Source organism: Delphinapterus leucas, chromosome 7 (assembly GCF_059928025.1).
Source record: "Delphinapterus leucas isolate spDelLeu-1000000601 "Yukka" chromosome 7, BTC_Dleu_Yukka2, whole genome shotgun sequence".
Taxonomy (NCBI): Eukaryota; Metazoa; Chordata; class Mammalia; order Artiodactyla; family Monodontidae; genus Delphinapterus; species Delphinapterus leucas.
This window is the reverse complement of record NC_143135.1, coordinates 8,631,362-8,644,520: the sequence shown is the minus strand read 5'-3', so window position 1 is coordinate 8,644,520 and position 13,159 is coordinate 8,631,362. Positions and strand designations below refer to the sequence as shown.

Here is a 13,159-nt window from a genome sequence, read left to right as displayed (position 1 = left end):
CAGGAGCCATAAACCATCACCTCTTATAGTCATTCAGTCTTTAAAGAGATTTTGAGCACTTCCTCTGTGTCAGGCATTTGCTTGGTACTGAGAGTGTAAGAATAAATCTCCCTCGTGGAACTTATAGGTGGGGAGTAGGGGGAATTGGAGACAAACATTAAACAATTCTTTTTTAAAATATTTATTTATTTATTTGGCTGCGCCAGGTCTTTGTTGCAGCATGTTGGATGTTTTGTTTTGTTTTTTAGTTGTGGTATGCGGGATCTAGTTCCCTGACCAGGGATCGAACCCGGGCCCCCTGCATTGGGAACACGGAGTCTTGACCACTGGACCACCAGGGAAGTTCCAAACAATTCTTCAGTATATAATGAGAAGTTATGTTAAGTGCTCTGAGGAAAAAGCACAGGGTGGAGGGAATTGGGAGGATGGGGTGGGAGGGTGCCCGTCTGGGGCAGGGGAAACCCACCTGCCAGTGTCAGGGTCACCATCAGCCCTTTCCTGGAGCTCTCCCACAAGTCCCCCCCTCACTCTGGCTCAGGAAGAGGAATTTACCCCCCTGTGTCCACCCCAAGACAGAACAACAGACACTAAGACCCTCTCTTATTCTGGAGCCTCTTAGATCAGATTCAACAAGTTCTGGACATGTGCTTTAAGCCAACCAGGTCCCTCCCAGTTGTCAAAAGCTGGGGTCACCTGAAAAGAGAAATGAAATGCACCATCCCCCTTCCTTCTGCTGCCTTCCCACTGCAGGGCCTCAGCATCCCCCTCTCCCGACTGCTGCAATACCTTGGAGTTTCAAAAAGAGAACAGTTATAACTACTCTTCTGTTATGGGCTGAACTGTGTTCCCCACCCCCAAGTCATACGTTGAGTCTTAACCCCCAGTACATAGGATGTGACTGTATTTGGAGATAAGGCCTTTAAAAAGATGATTAAGGTAAAATGAGGTCAAGTAGGTGGACCCTAATCCAATATGACCAGTCTCCCTACAAGAAGAAATTAGGACACAAAATCGGCAAGCCAAGGAGAGAGGCCCCAGAAGAAAACAACCCTGCTGACATCCTGATCTGGGCTTCTAGCCTCCAGAACTGTGAGAAAATAAACTCCTGTTGTTTCAGCCACCCAGTCCCTGGTGTTTCGCTATGGTGGCCCTGGCTCCTCAATTCACAGAAGAGGCTCTGAGGCTGGGATGGGAGTGGGGGAGGGGCACCATTGGGGGGCTACCAGGCTGGGACCAGGACCCAGATCTGACTCCCAGCGGCAAGGCCAACCTTGTCCCTGCCCAAATGGTTTCTCCACCTCTCATTTCTCCTCCTTCCTCAATGCACCTCTGATCAAATTTCCCGCACGAAACACCTTCAGCCACGCAGCTCCACCTACCCAGCAGGATCTGAACGAACACCTTGGCTCTGTATCCCAAGCCCTGCCGGTTAGGACCTAAGTCAGTGCTTCTCAAACATTAACATGCATCAGAATCACCGGGAGAGTACGTTAAAATGCTGATTCCTGGGCTCTGCCCCCCAGTAGTTGTGGGGTGGGGCCCTTGCATTTCTAACAAGCTTCCAGGCAGCGCTTCAGTAGCACGGCTAACACACGTCTTTCCGCAGCACTGCCCAAGTACTCGCCCCACCATCAGAGCAGCCGCTTACTTTTCCCTCACCACCCCGTGCCCTTGAGCCTTTGCCCAGCCTGGCCCTGCCAGCAATTCCCTGCTGCCACGTCTGACGCTGTGGTCAGATCCTGGGGCCTCCCAACTCAGGATAAAGTTGAGAGGTTGTGCTGCTTTTTAAAGGGAAAGGCTTATTGGAATTTGAACCAGAACCGGAATGATTCCAGTCCAGAGGATCATAGGGGAGCTTGAAAAAAACAAAAAGACAGAAATCTAGACCCACCCCCAGATACAGACCTCCCTTCGAGACAGGAGACACGCTACTGTGATCACCCTTTCTATATACAGATAATCAAAGGGAGCCCCAGAGAGGGTAAGTGACTTGTTCCAGGGCACACAGCACATTAGAGCAGAAGCTGAGAAAGAACCCAGGTCTCCTTCGGTGCAGCTGTGTGCTCCCCACTGCCCACCACTCCCTTTTCTGAGCCTAAGAGGGTCTTCTCTCTCCCTGCCTTTTCTCACCTCTCCCCATCCCACTTTCTTGTGACCCCGTCTGGGCCCTGACATTTCCACCCAGTGCTGAACTGGAGCCCCAAAGGACTGTAAAATTTGCCAAAGGGAGAAGAGTGGGGAAAGGGGTGGGGAAACGAGGGAGAGAGATAGAAACCTTCGTGGGGAGGGGAGGGGAAGCCACTCATTTGGTGTCCAGGAAGCTGGGGGCGGGGCTTCTCCTGGGACCTGCCCCCGTGTACCATCACCCCTGCCTCTGACCCCTGGAGGGCTCAGGCTGCAGCCGGGGAAATCACAAACCCCGCTGGCCCCAAAGGAGCCAGCCTCTGGCTTCCCTCTGCAACGGGCTCTGTGCTTCAGACCCTGAGGGTTAGTTAGTACAAGCTTCACGCCCTTCAACACGGATCTCTTCTGACACCCAGTCCAGCCGGTGGGGCTGGAGCTGGTGTGGGGTGCTGGACAGCTGCCCTCCCAGACCTGCTCCAAGCACCATTAGGAAGGACCCTGCCAGGTGCAGGTGAGACTGACAGCTGGGAGAGCTGCCCCAGGCATTTAGGACCTGGCTGGGAAAGGTGAGTCAGTCCAGTGGGGGCAGGGCTCCTGGAATCAGGATCTGCAGCCCAAGTTGGAGGCCCCCCCTCCACCATGTCGCCTGGAGAAAAACTGGACCCGCTTCCTGACACTTTCATCCTGCAGCCGCCAGTCTTCCACCCGGTGAGCAGCCGCTCAGGTCCGGAACCTCCTGGGTCTCAGGGCTCCCCCTTCCAGCTGGGCCCAGTATCCCAGGTTGGGGGCTGGAGAGGCCCTCAGTTATAGGTCCTGTTTCCCTGGCCCCTGCCCATGGGCTCTGGAAGGCCATCCTGAGCTTAGCAAAGTGGCTGACAGCTCATTCCCACTCGCGTGTCAATGACTGCTGGGTTCACAGGGTCCTTGCGTTTTAAAAATAGTAGGGCCTGGAGACAGAGTGGTGTCCCCTACTGTACGATGGGTGGCTAGGAGGGTCTGGGGGAGTGCGTAGTATCATTGGGGGAACATTGATCACTAGGAAGGGCAGGCTCATCTCCAGCCTGGGAGTCAGGTCGGAGCCTCCAAGTGAGAGATGGTGTTGGGGTTTCCTCGATTCCTCCTTCAGCCCAGTGCCCTGCAGATTTCCTGAAGCCTGACAGTACTTTACAGAAGGCTGAACTCCCAGCAGACTCCACCCTCCCACTAATAAGCACTAATTATCACTTTCCCTTTACTTGGTCCTCGCCTCCCAGGAGAACTGCTTTGGCTCAGTTAATTACAGGCCAGGCCCAGAGCCTGGGAAGCAGGAGGGACTGACATGCTGAGCCTGGCTGAGCTGTGGGTGCTCTGACAGCCCGGGGTCTCCCACACCTCCCCAGGTGCCTGAGTGATGGGATGAAGCAGCCGCCCAGGTTACAGTGGCTCCTTGCTTTGCAAGCTGCGAAATCCCACCTGGAGGGCAACACTGTTGGATCTCAGCTCTTTCTGGGCAGTTCAGGCTTCTGAAGGCTGCTAGGAGTTGGAGGACACCGCACGAGGCCCAGTCTTGAGATACTGCCCAATGAGTACCTGCTGCATGTTCACATTTATTCTGCACCTACCTGCTCAGAGCCCACTCTGTGCCAGGCCAGGCACTGAGCCTGTAGAAGCGAAAGACAGGGCTTCGGCTTTGAAGGGCTTGTGCCCTCCAGCATGAACAGCCAGCCACACGGCTCCCTCTAAGCCAGCCGGCCAAGGGCCAAACTCGCCATGCCAGTGGAGAGCACAGTGAGGGAAGGAATAATTCAGGCACCAAAATGGATGATGCTTGGAGACGGTGTCAGGGCCTGGAAAGTCAAGTCAGATTTCACAGGGTAGAAGGAGAGCAGAGGAAACACCCCAGAAAGGGTCAGGAGTGGTAAAAGTGTGTGCTGTATTTTAGGAATGCCAGGGGAAAGGTGAGCTGGGAAGGTAGGCTTGGGTCATTATCAGGTATCTCTCCAGGTGTCCATATCAGGGTCTGCGCTCAGATCCCAATTTGTCCACCCTTCTGCCTCCCACTTCCCAGGTTCTGGCCAATAAACAGTCCCTGGGAAGCCTCGACACCAGGCTTCTGGAGGCCAGGGTGGCAACCAGGGAACAGTAAGCCTCACTGGGGGCACTGCTGTGCCCTAGGAGCTGGGGTAAGGGGCTGGACTGGTGCTCCAAGGGGGCAGTGGGGCTGAATCTGGTTTGCCCGTGCAGTGTGGCTTTGATGTGTGATGGTCCAGGAAAGGGGAGAAGATGGAAGAGAACACTTCAGAGAAAACTAATTTTTCCCCATTAGGACATTTTCTGTTTGGGGTGGGAGTGCTGAGTCTTCTTGTTCCTCTTTCCTCCCCACCGCACCCCCTGACCCAGGGGTCCCTAGGCCCTTTCTTCAACCCTGTATGGATGGGTTTCTCCCCTTGTTCAGGTGGTTCCTTATGTCACGACAATTTTTGGTGGCCTGCGAGCAGGCAAGATGGTCGTGCTCCAGGGAGCGGTCCCCCTAAATGCGCGCAGGTAAGGGAAGTGCTCGGCAGGGCTCCCTCTCTACCTTCAGGGTCTCCGGGAGTCTCTGACCGGAGGTGCCCTTTGGGGGCCTCATCTCCCCTAGGTTCCAGGTGGACTTCCAGTGCGGCTGCAGCCTGCACCCCCGGCCAGATATCGCCATCCACTTCAACCCTCGCTTCCACACCACCAAGCCGCACGTCATCTGCAACACCCTGCGTGGTGGGCACTGGCAAGCCGAGGCCCGGTGGCCCCATCTGGCCCTGCAGAAAGGAGCGAGCTTCCTCATCCTCTTTCTCTTTGGAAATGAGGAGATGAAGGTGAACGGAAGGGGAAATCAGGGGGTCTAGAACTTGTGTCCCTCTGCTTCTCTTTCCTTCAGCCAAGTTCCCCATGTCACTGTGTCAAGCGGTATTTGGGGGGATGGCGCACAGAGTCCAGTAACCAGGGAACCAAGGAGCTGCCAAGCCCGGTCCCAAGCTGCCCTGGGCCCACTTGGCCCGATACAGATGGCAGCATTCAGCGGGCCCTATGGTGCCGGCCCTGCAGAGGGTACCACTGCCGCCGTCACAGGGAGCGTCTAGAGAGCGCCTGCAGTATGCCGCGCGCTGTTCCAATCCCTTAAATATTAGCTCACTGCATCCTCACAACAATCCACGAGGAGGGCACTTTCATTCTCCCCGTCTCATGGAAGAGGGGGAAGGGACAGGGAGAGTGAAGCCTCAAGGCTTCCACCGCTGATGTGAACTCCTGCCAGGAAGATCTTCAGACTTCTCTAGGGGAGAGGGAGCTGGTGGGAGCCAGCAGTGGAGGGGGGCACCTGTGGGACAGGGGTCACACAGCCTCCGGAGGCTCCTCACCTGTGGATGGTGGGGAGGGCTCGGGGGCTGCTGCTCCAGCTGCTGGTGGGTCAGCTGAGAGGCGAAATGGGGCCAGCATGGGGTGTCAGGGGCCCGGAGGGGCGTTGAAGTTGCCAGCTCCCCAAACTTGAGGAGGCTCCTTAAGCTCCCCAAGCCTCGGGCACCTGGTCTGTAAAACATGCCTGCCTCGTAGAGTTGGTGTGAAGTTAAATGAGGAAAATTCCAGAAAGGATGTTCATGATGCCTGGCACGTTAGTATGAACTCAGGACCGTCAGCTGCTGCTGAGCCAGCCTGGTCTGTCTGTCTCTCTAGGTGAGTGTAAATGGACAACACTTTCTCCATTACCGCTACCAACTCCCGCTGTCTCGCGTAGACACCTTGGGCATATATGGAGATATCCTGGTGACGGCCGTTGGATTCCTGAACATCAGCGTAAGTTCCCTTGGGGCCAAGTCCTGGGTGGCAGCAGCCTCTGACTTCCCCTGATGCCTGGACAGGCCCAGGATCCCCTCCCGCCCCAGACAAGCCCTGTCACACCAATTATAGCCAAGGTGGAGGGCATCCATCCAGGTGTTGGACATGAGGAGGGGTGAGGTGACCACAGAAGGTGGGTCCAAGAGCCTCGAGCAGAATCCTAGCCTGGGCATGGGGTCTGGTCAATGAGGAGCAGTGGCCAAAAGGCAAATGACTTGGAGTCTTGGACCCGTGGAGTATCATTCCCAGCTGAGGAGCTGATTAAAAATGCAGATTTCTGAGACCCGCCATCAGAGATTCTGATTCAGTAAGTCGGAGGTGGGGCCCAGGAATCAGCATGTTCAAAATGCCGGGTTTGAGAAGCCCCGACAAGGCCTCGGGGAGAGGAGGAGCTATCAAGGCCAAAGCTGGCCTCTGCCCCCTGCCAGGCACTGGAGGGCAGGTGGGAGCGAAATCAGTCAAGCTCTGGGGCTTGCAGTGGTCCCGAATCTGGCCTGTTGCTTTTTCTCTCTCCTAACAGCCATTTGTGGAGGGCGGTAGCGAGTATCCGGTTGGACACGTGAGTCTCCTGCGAGCAGGGTTGGCCCTCGCGGTCCCAGCCACGCCAGCTGAGCCACTGGCTCTCCCTCCTCCCCCAGCGGGACCCGCCCCTCGCTGGGCTGCTGCTCATTTTGCACAAGGCCCAGCTGCCCCCTCCCTCGCTGTGCGGTTGCCATGGAGACGGCTGGCCCCACCTCAGTCCCTGGGAGCCTGGATTTGCCTCTCCCGGCACCAGGGCCAGCTCGGGAGGATGGCTGGGGTAGGCTGGCTTCCCGGAACGGGCAGGGCCCCAGTCTTCCTATCAGAAGATCCGTCTCAATTGGAGCTTTCAGTTCTTAGCGTCCCTGTGAGGTAGCGGGTTGGCCAGCAGGGCAGAAGGGGAGATGACGCGCCAGGGACTTGCTCAGAGCCACAGAGTGTGTGCATGACAGGACCGCCCCCCCACCCCCCACCCCACCCCCGTCCAGTTCTCCTGCATTATTCCAGAGCTGGTGTCCATCTGAATTCAAGAGGGCCCCACTGGGGTTCCAGTCATTTCCCCACATTATCTCTGAGAGGGGCAAACCCCAAATATCCCCATTTTTAAAGAATAATATCAAGGTTCCCTTTCAATGAGCAAACACCATGTGGCCTCCATGTCCCCTCTTTCTTTCCTTGACAGCCTTTCCTGCTGAAGAGCCCCAGCCTGGTGAGTGACCTCCCCCTCCTCGGCCTGGCAGAGGGACAGTCCCTCACCTGCTCCATCAGGAGTGGGAGGGCACCCCCTCCCACTCATATCCCATATGCTGGTGGCATATGGCCTCAGCATCAGGGTCTCCCCTTCTTTATAGGAAACTGCAGGCTATGGGTGGGCCAGTCGACTTCAGGCTGAAACTCCAGCTGCATTTTACCTTTTCTCCATTCTGCACACAATTATCTGATACTCTTCTGTGCTAGGCCCAGAGCCAGGCTCTAGGATGGAGGGACAAATCAGTCCCAGCCGCCCCCGCAGCTGCCCACAGGCTGGTAGGGGGGCAGACCAATGAATGAGCCATTACAGTTTGGAGCACAGCATTAGGGGCTCCCAGCACGGGGGCTGGGCGGGTGGGGGGGAGGCCAGAGAGAGCCGAGTACTGGAGACAGGCCTGCAGTAGGTGTCTAATAACTGAGCAGAAGTGTCTCCTGGATGCAGGCCTAGAGGCAGAGATTAACCAGCCCCGGGGCTCCCTGGCCCCTGAGGGCAGCCCGTGAAGCAGCTCCTAGGGGCAGTATCCCTCCCCGAGCCCCTCTGTGAGTCCCCCTCTCAGTCATCTCCCGTGTTCCCTCAGGAGGTGCCCTGCTCGCGTGCCCTTCCCCAGGGTCTCTGGCCCGGACAGGTCATCATAGTGAGGGGGCTGGTCTTGCCGGAGCCAAAGGAGTAAGTATGCAGAAGGAGGGGAAGGAGGGGCATCTCTGTGCCAGGCACAAGCTTGATGAATATCACCGCTTTAACCCCCAGCACCACTGCTCAATCCCCATCCTCCAGATCAGGAAACAGAGGAGCAGAGAGCAGAAGTAAGTTGCCCAAGGTCGCAGGGCTTGTGCAAGTCTGATCTGGGATCGGGTCCAGGGCTCTGGTGCCTTCGTGGCACCAGCAACTCCCACTCCGGGAGTATCTTCCCTGTCTGTGCATGTGGTCAGGCCAACCAGCCTCTCACCGCAGGTCCCAGCTGGAGCCTCAGGAAAGGCCCTCTAAAGGCACAGGCTGAGACCCAGAGAGGGGATGTGATCTCCCACAGTGCCCTGGTTTAGGAAACACAGCCAGGCGACCCCAGAGAAGAGGCCCAGTGCTGGGAGGTGGGGACTTGGAGGGACGCAGTAACCAAGTGGATGCTTCCTGACTTCTCCCATAGGGGGTGCTCATGCTTCATTTCCCAAACCTGCGGATTCCACGCCACTTAGACAAGTGTCTTTCTCGTTCCCTTTCTTTGTTTCTTCCCTTTCCTTCTTCCCCTCCATCCTTCCTTCCCTCCTCCCTTCCTTCCTTCTGGAATTGCATTGGATTTCATGACGTTTTGGGACAGATTTCCTGGGTTTGACTTCTGCTGAGGACACTTAAAACCTGTGCAGGGCTTCCCTGGTGGCGCAGCGGTTGAGAGTCCGCCTGCCGATGCAGGGGACGCGGGTTCGTGCCCCGGTCCGGGAAGATCCCACATGCTGCAGAGCGGCTGGGCCCGTGAGCCATGGCCGCTGAGCCTGCGCGTCCGGAACCTGTGCTCCGCAACGGGGGGGGCCACAACAGTGAGAGGCCCGCGTACCGCAAAAAAAAAAAAAAAGAACCTGTGCAACTTCACAGCAGTTACTTTTCCTTTCTGTGCCTTAGTTTCCTTGTCTGTAAAAAGGGATAAAAATAGTGCCAGCTTCAGGGATGGTGTAAATACGGAGACTTGTGCCAGGCACATAGCAAGTGGTCCACAAATGTGGTGATATCAGAATTCTTTTGGCGGAGGGCCAGGGAAGTAAGGCTAGTGCCCTATGTTCTCCCTGCCCTACCCGCTTCTGTTTTGTTTTTGTTTTTGAAGTCACTGACCTCACTAACCCTTGTGCTGCATGCTCTTGATCAGGCCTGTGAATTATGGGCATGTGTGCAGCACAGCCCTGGATAGCATGAGCCTCCAAAGCCAGGCATGACTGGATTGGATTCCTGGTTTTGCCTCTTAAAAACTGTGGTCTTGGGCAAGTCACTACACCTCTCTTAGCCTGGAGGGCTGAGTTCCCCCATCAGAAAAAAAGGAGAAAGATAATCCCACTCTACAGGGAAAATGAAAAAGTTCCCAGTGAAGGAAAGAACCCCACTCCTCCCCAAGCTTGGAGACAGGAGACCAGGTGCTTATCTTAGCTCAATTCACATGGTTATTATTAGTGACACAGGGAATGATTTTACTGCTCTCTCTCTCAAGGGCCATGATTCACGTGTCCTCAGAGGCCAGGCAGGTCACATAAATAGTGAGGCACCAGGTTGGGAATGTGGTGAAGTGGAAAGAATATTTCCATAGATCTTCTGATGCCAGATCCAGACCTTCTAATTATTTAAAAGAGAAGCTGAAAGCTATCTTTTATATAAACTTTCTCAATTTTTGAAAATGGTATTACTTTAAAGTTGAAGAATACCGTGGACCAGCCAGAACATTTCTACAGGTTAAGTCAGCCCTGGGCCACCGACATTAAGGCTTAGCACCGCCCCTGGCACTTAGCAAGCCTTCAGCCCCTTCTCCGGCCCCTTTCCGCAGTTTCACACTCAGTCTGCTGGACGAGGCCGCCCACGTTCCTGTGACGCTCAGGGCTTCCTTCACCGACAGAACTCTGGCCTGGGTCTCCCGCTGGGGCCGGAAGAAACTGATCTTGGCCCCCTTCCTCTTCTACCCGCAGCGATTCTTCGAGGTGGGTCGGAGCCAGTGTGCCTGGTCCCTCTTGGGTGGAGTGCAGAGCCGCATTCGCATCCGGGAGACTGGGGGTGTGTCGGGAGGGCAGGGAAGCCAGTGCCCGCTGGGGGAGAGGAGATCTGGGCTGGGGATCCCATGCCCAGAAACCCCTCTTTAATTAGTCGTGGGGGGGCCCTGGCCTCAGCATCATCAAGAAGCCCCCCTAACGACTCCAGTGTGCCACTGAGGTTGAGATCACTCGTCCAGGGAGAGCAACGACCCCTTTTACAGACGGTGAAACTGAGGCCAAGGCCTGGGCAGATCCTTGTGGGAGGGCTGATGATGAGCTGGGCCCCTAGTCCTGGTCTTTTCCATCACTGGGTGCCCCATGGGTCCAGTCTTCGTGTCCTTGCCAGGTGGGGCATCAGGCAGGCAAGGGAGGGTCTGGAAGCCTGCAGAGCCCCATGCCCTCCTTTCCCAGGTTCTGCTCCTATGCCAAGAGGGAGAGCTGAAGCTGGCCCTCAGTGGGCAGGGCGTGGGGGCCACCAGCCTGGGCCAGCAGGCCCTGGAGCGGCTGCGGGAGCTGCGAATCAGTGGCAGCGTCCAGCTCTACTGCGTCCACTACTGAGGAGGGATCCAGAGAGCCCAGCCAGAGAAGAAGAGGGGCAGCCTATAGCCGGGGCCCCACCAGATGGCCCCACTCTCCTACCCTCATTAAAATCTCCACCTGCCAACATGGTGTCAGGCCTGGCTCGCTTCTGGAACCAGGAGCCTGAGTCTGCAGATGCTTTGGACCCCACAGCAGAAAGGGGGTACAAGAGTGTGAAGGCTCCAGAAACTCTGCAGTTCCCTCCACCAGGAGCCTGATTTGGCTATGCCTTCCTTCAGGGCCTAGACAAGGAGGCAGGCTTTGTAGCCTAATGAAGGTACTCCAAAATGCAGCAGCTTTAAAAATTTAGATGTTTATTTCCTTCTCATCTAAACAGAAAAATCGTCCGGGTCAGTGGGGCAACTTTGCTCATTATGGACCTTCTGGGTCATCCTAGTCATCATGCCACCACCCCCCAGGGCATCAGCATCACCTACATGGCAGAAGCTCAGTAGCCACCGTATCTAGGTTTCAACCGCTGAGAAGGCAAATAGAGAATACGGACAAGGCCCATCTGATGTCATAAGCCCAGACCTGGGATTAGCACACGCTATCACTCACATCTCCTTGGCAAGTACTCAGTCACGCAGCCACGTTATCTGCAAGGGAGGCTGGAAGTGTCCTCCACGGGATGACCACGTGCCTGGCCGTAGTTCTACTCCCGTGGTTCCCGGAATATTGGTTTTATTTATATTTTACCATCTTATTTTGTGTTTTCTATTTACCATTGCTATTTTTCATCATATTTTCAGCTTTTGGACTTGCTATTGGATTGATAAAGTCTTCTTTATCACCCTCCCCCTTTTTTTTCTTATGCTGATTTGGAAGTTGTAAATTCCATTTTATACTTCTAGTGGTTATCCTTACTTTTTATTTTATTTTTTTAGTTAACACAATAAAATTGACTTTGGGGGGGTGGGTAAAATTCTGAGTTTTAACATATATGTAGATCTGTGTGGCCACTACCACAATCAAGATATATAACAGCTCCATCATTCCAAAAAATTCCCTGGTGTTACTTCTGTGTACTTGCACCTCCTCCACCCGCTCCCTTAACCCCCAGCAACTCCCTGATCTGCTCTCCATGACAATATTTTGTGTTTTTGAGAATGTCATATAAACGGAATCAGGTAGGATGTGACCTTTTGAAACTGATTTCTTTCAATCAGCATTACCCTTTGGAGATTAATCTAAGTGGCTGTATGTATCAGTGACTCATTCCTGTTTGTTACTCAGTAGTATCCCGTTGTACCACAATTGACCCACTGAAGAACATTTGGGTGGTTTTCAGTTTTTGACAATTAATGAATAGAGCAGCTAAAATCATTTGTATACAAGTCTTTGTATGAATGTAACTTTTCATTTCTCTTGGGTTAATACCTACTAGTGAGATTGATGGATCATATGGTAAATGCATGTTTAACTTTATAAGAAACTGTCACAATTTTCCAGAGTTGTTTCAGAGTAGTTTTGGGAATTTTGCTTTCCCACCAGCAATCTATGAGATTTCCAGTCGTTCTGTATGCTCATCAATGCTCATAATTGTCAGTATTTTTTATGTTAGCCATCTTCATCGGTGTGTAGAGGTATCTCATTGTGGCTTTCATTTGTATTTGCCTAGTGGCTAAAGATGTTGAGCATCTTTTTATGTGCTAATTTTCCACCTGTGTATTCTCTCTGGTGCAGTGCCTGTTCAGATCTTTTCTCCATTTTTAATTGAGTTGTTTGTTTTCTTATCACTGACTTTTAAGAGCTTCTTTATATAGGCTGGATAAATGTCCTTTGTTAAATATGTGGTTTGTAAGTAATGTCTCCCAGTCTTAGCTTATCTTTTCATTCTCTAAACAGTTTCTTTCACAGAGCAAAAGTTTTTAATTTTGATAAAGTCCAATTCATCAATTTTTTCTGGAATCGTATTTTTGGTGTCATATCTAAGAAGTTTTTGCCTAATGAAGATTTTCTCCTCTGTTTTCTTCTAAAAGTTTTATACTTCATAGTTCACATATAGATCTATGATCCATTTTAAATTAATTGTTAATTATGTTGTGCAGTTTAGGTTGAAGTTTTATGAGGTTTCTTTTGGTTTGGTTTGGTTTGGTTTTTGCATTTGGATGTCCAATTATTCCAGTAACATTTTTGAAAAGACTATCTATCCTCTGTTGAAGTGCTTTTGCAACTTTGTCAAAAATCCATTGGCCATATTTGGGCAAGCTTATTTTTGGACTCTATTCTCTTCCATTAATCTATGTGTGTGTCTCTTGGCCAATACCACACTGTCTTGACTACTGCATCTTTGTAGTAAATCTTGATAATGGGTAATGTAATTCCTCCAACTTTATTCTTCTTCAAAATTATTTTGGCTCTTCTTGATCCTTTGCCTTTTCTTATAAATTTTAGAAGCAGCTTGTCCATACCTACAAGATATCCTGCAGGGATTTTGAAGGGAATTGCATTAAAATTTATAAAGCAACTTGGGAAAAATTGACCTCTTTATTATGTTGAATCTTTCAATCCACTAGCACAACAGGTCTTACCATTTACTTAGGTCTTTGATTTATTTCATCAGCATCTTCTAGTTTTTAGTATACAAATCCTATACATGTGTTTTTAGATTTATAGC

The 13,159-nt window shown here is 52.7% G+C and overlaps 1 protein-coding gene across 2 annotated transcripts; it reads left to right on the top strand.

The window, feature by feature from the left end:
• Positions 1 to 2,748: 2,748 nt before the first annotated feature.
• Positions 2,749 to 10,595, top strand: LGALS12 (galectin 12). Of its 2 annotated transcripts, XM_022591696.2 has the most exons (9): positions 2,749 to 2,832; positions 4,559 to 4,647; positions 4,742 to 4,955; positions 5,809 to 5,928; positions 6,491 to 6,529; positions 7,172 to 7,198; positions 7,818 to 7,906; positions 9,759 to 9,909; positions 10,372 to 10,595. In XM_022591696.2, exons 1-9 carry the CDS (start codon positions 2,764 to 2,766, stop codon positions 10,516 to 10,518), a joined length of 945 nt encoding a protein of 314 aa, XP_022447404.1. In that variant the 5' UTR covers positions 2,749 to 2,763; the 3' UTR covers positions 10,519 to 10,595. The 2 variants fall into 2 exon arrangements, with proteins under 2 accessions (XP_022447404.1, XP_089770771.1); XM_089914645.1 differs by lacking the exons at positions 2,749 to 2,832; positions 7,172 to 7,198 and having other exon boundaries at positions 3,908 to 4,647.
• Positions 10,596 to 13,159: the final 2,564 nt, after the last annotated feature.

Coding starts and splice junctions, on each gene's coding strand:
- LGALS12 (XM_022591696.2), top strand. CDS start 2,764: ATGTCGCCTGGAGAAAAACTGGACCCGCTTCCTGACACTTTCATCCTG. Junction 5,929..6,490: donor TTGGATTCCTGAACATCAGC/GTAAGTTCCCTT, acceptor CTCTCCTAACAG/CCATTTGTGGAGGGCGGTAG. Junction 9,910..10,371: donor ACCCGCAGCGATTCTTCGAG/GTGGGTCGGAGC, acceptor CTCCTTTCCCAG/GTTCTGCTCCTATGCCAAGA.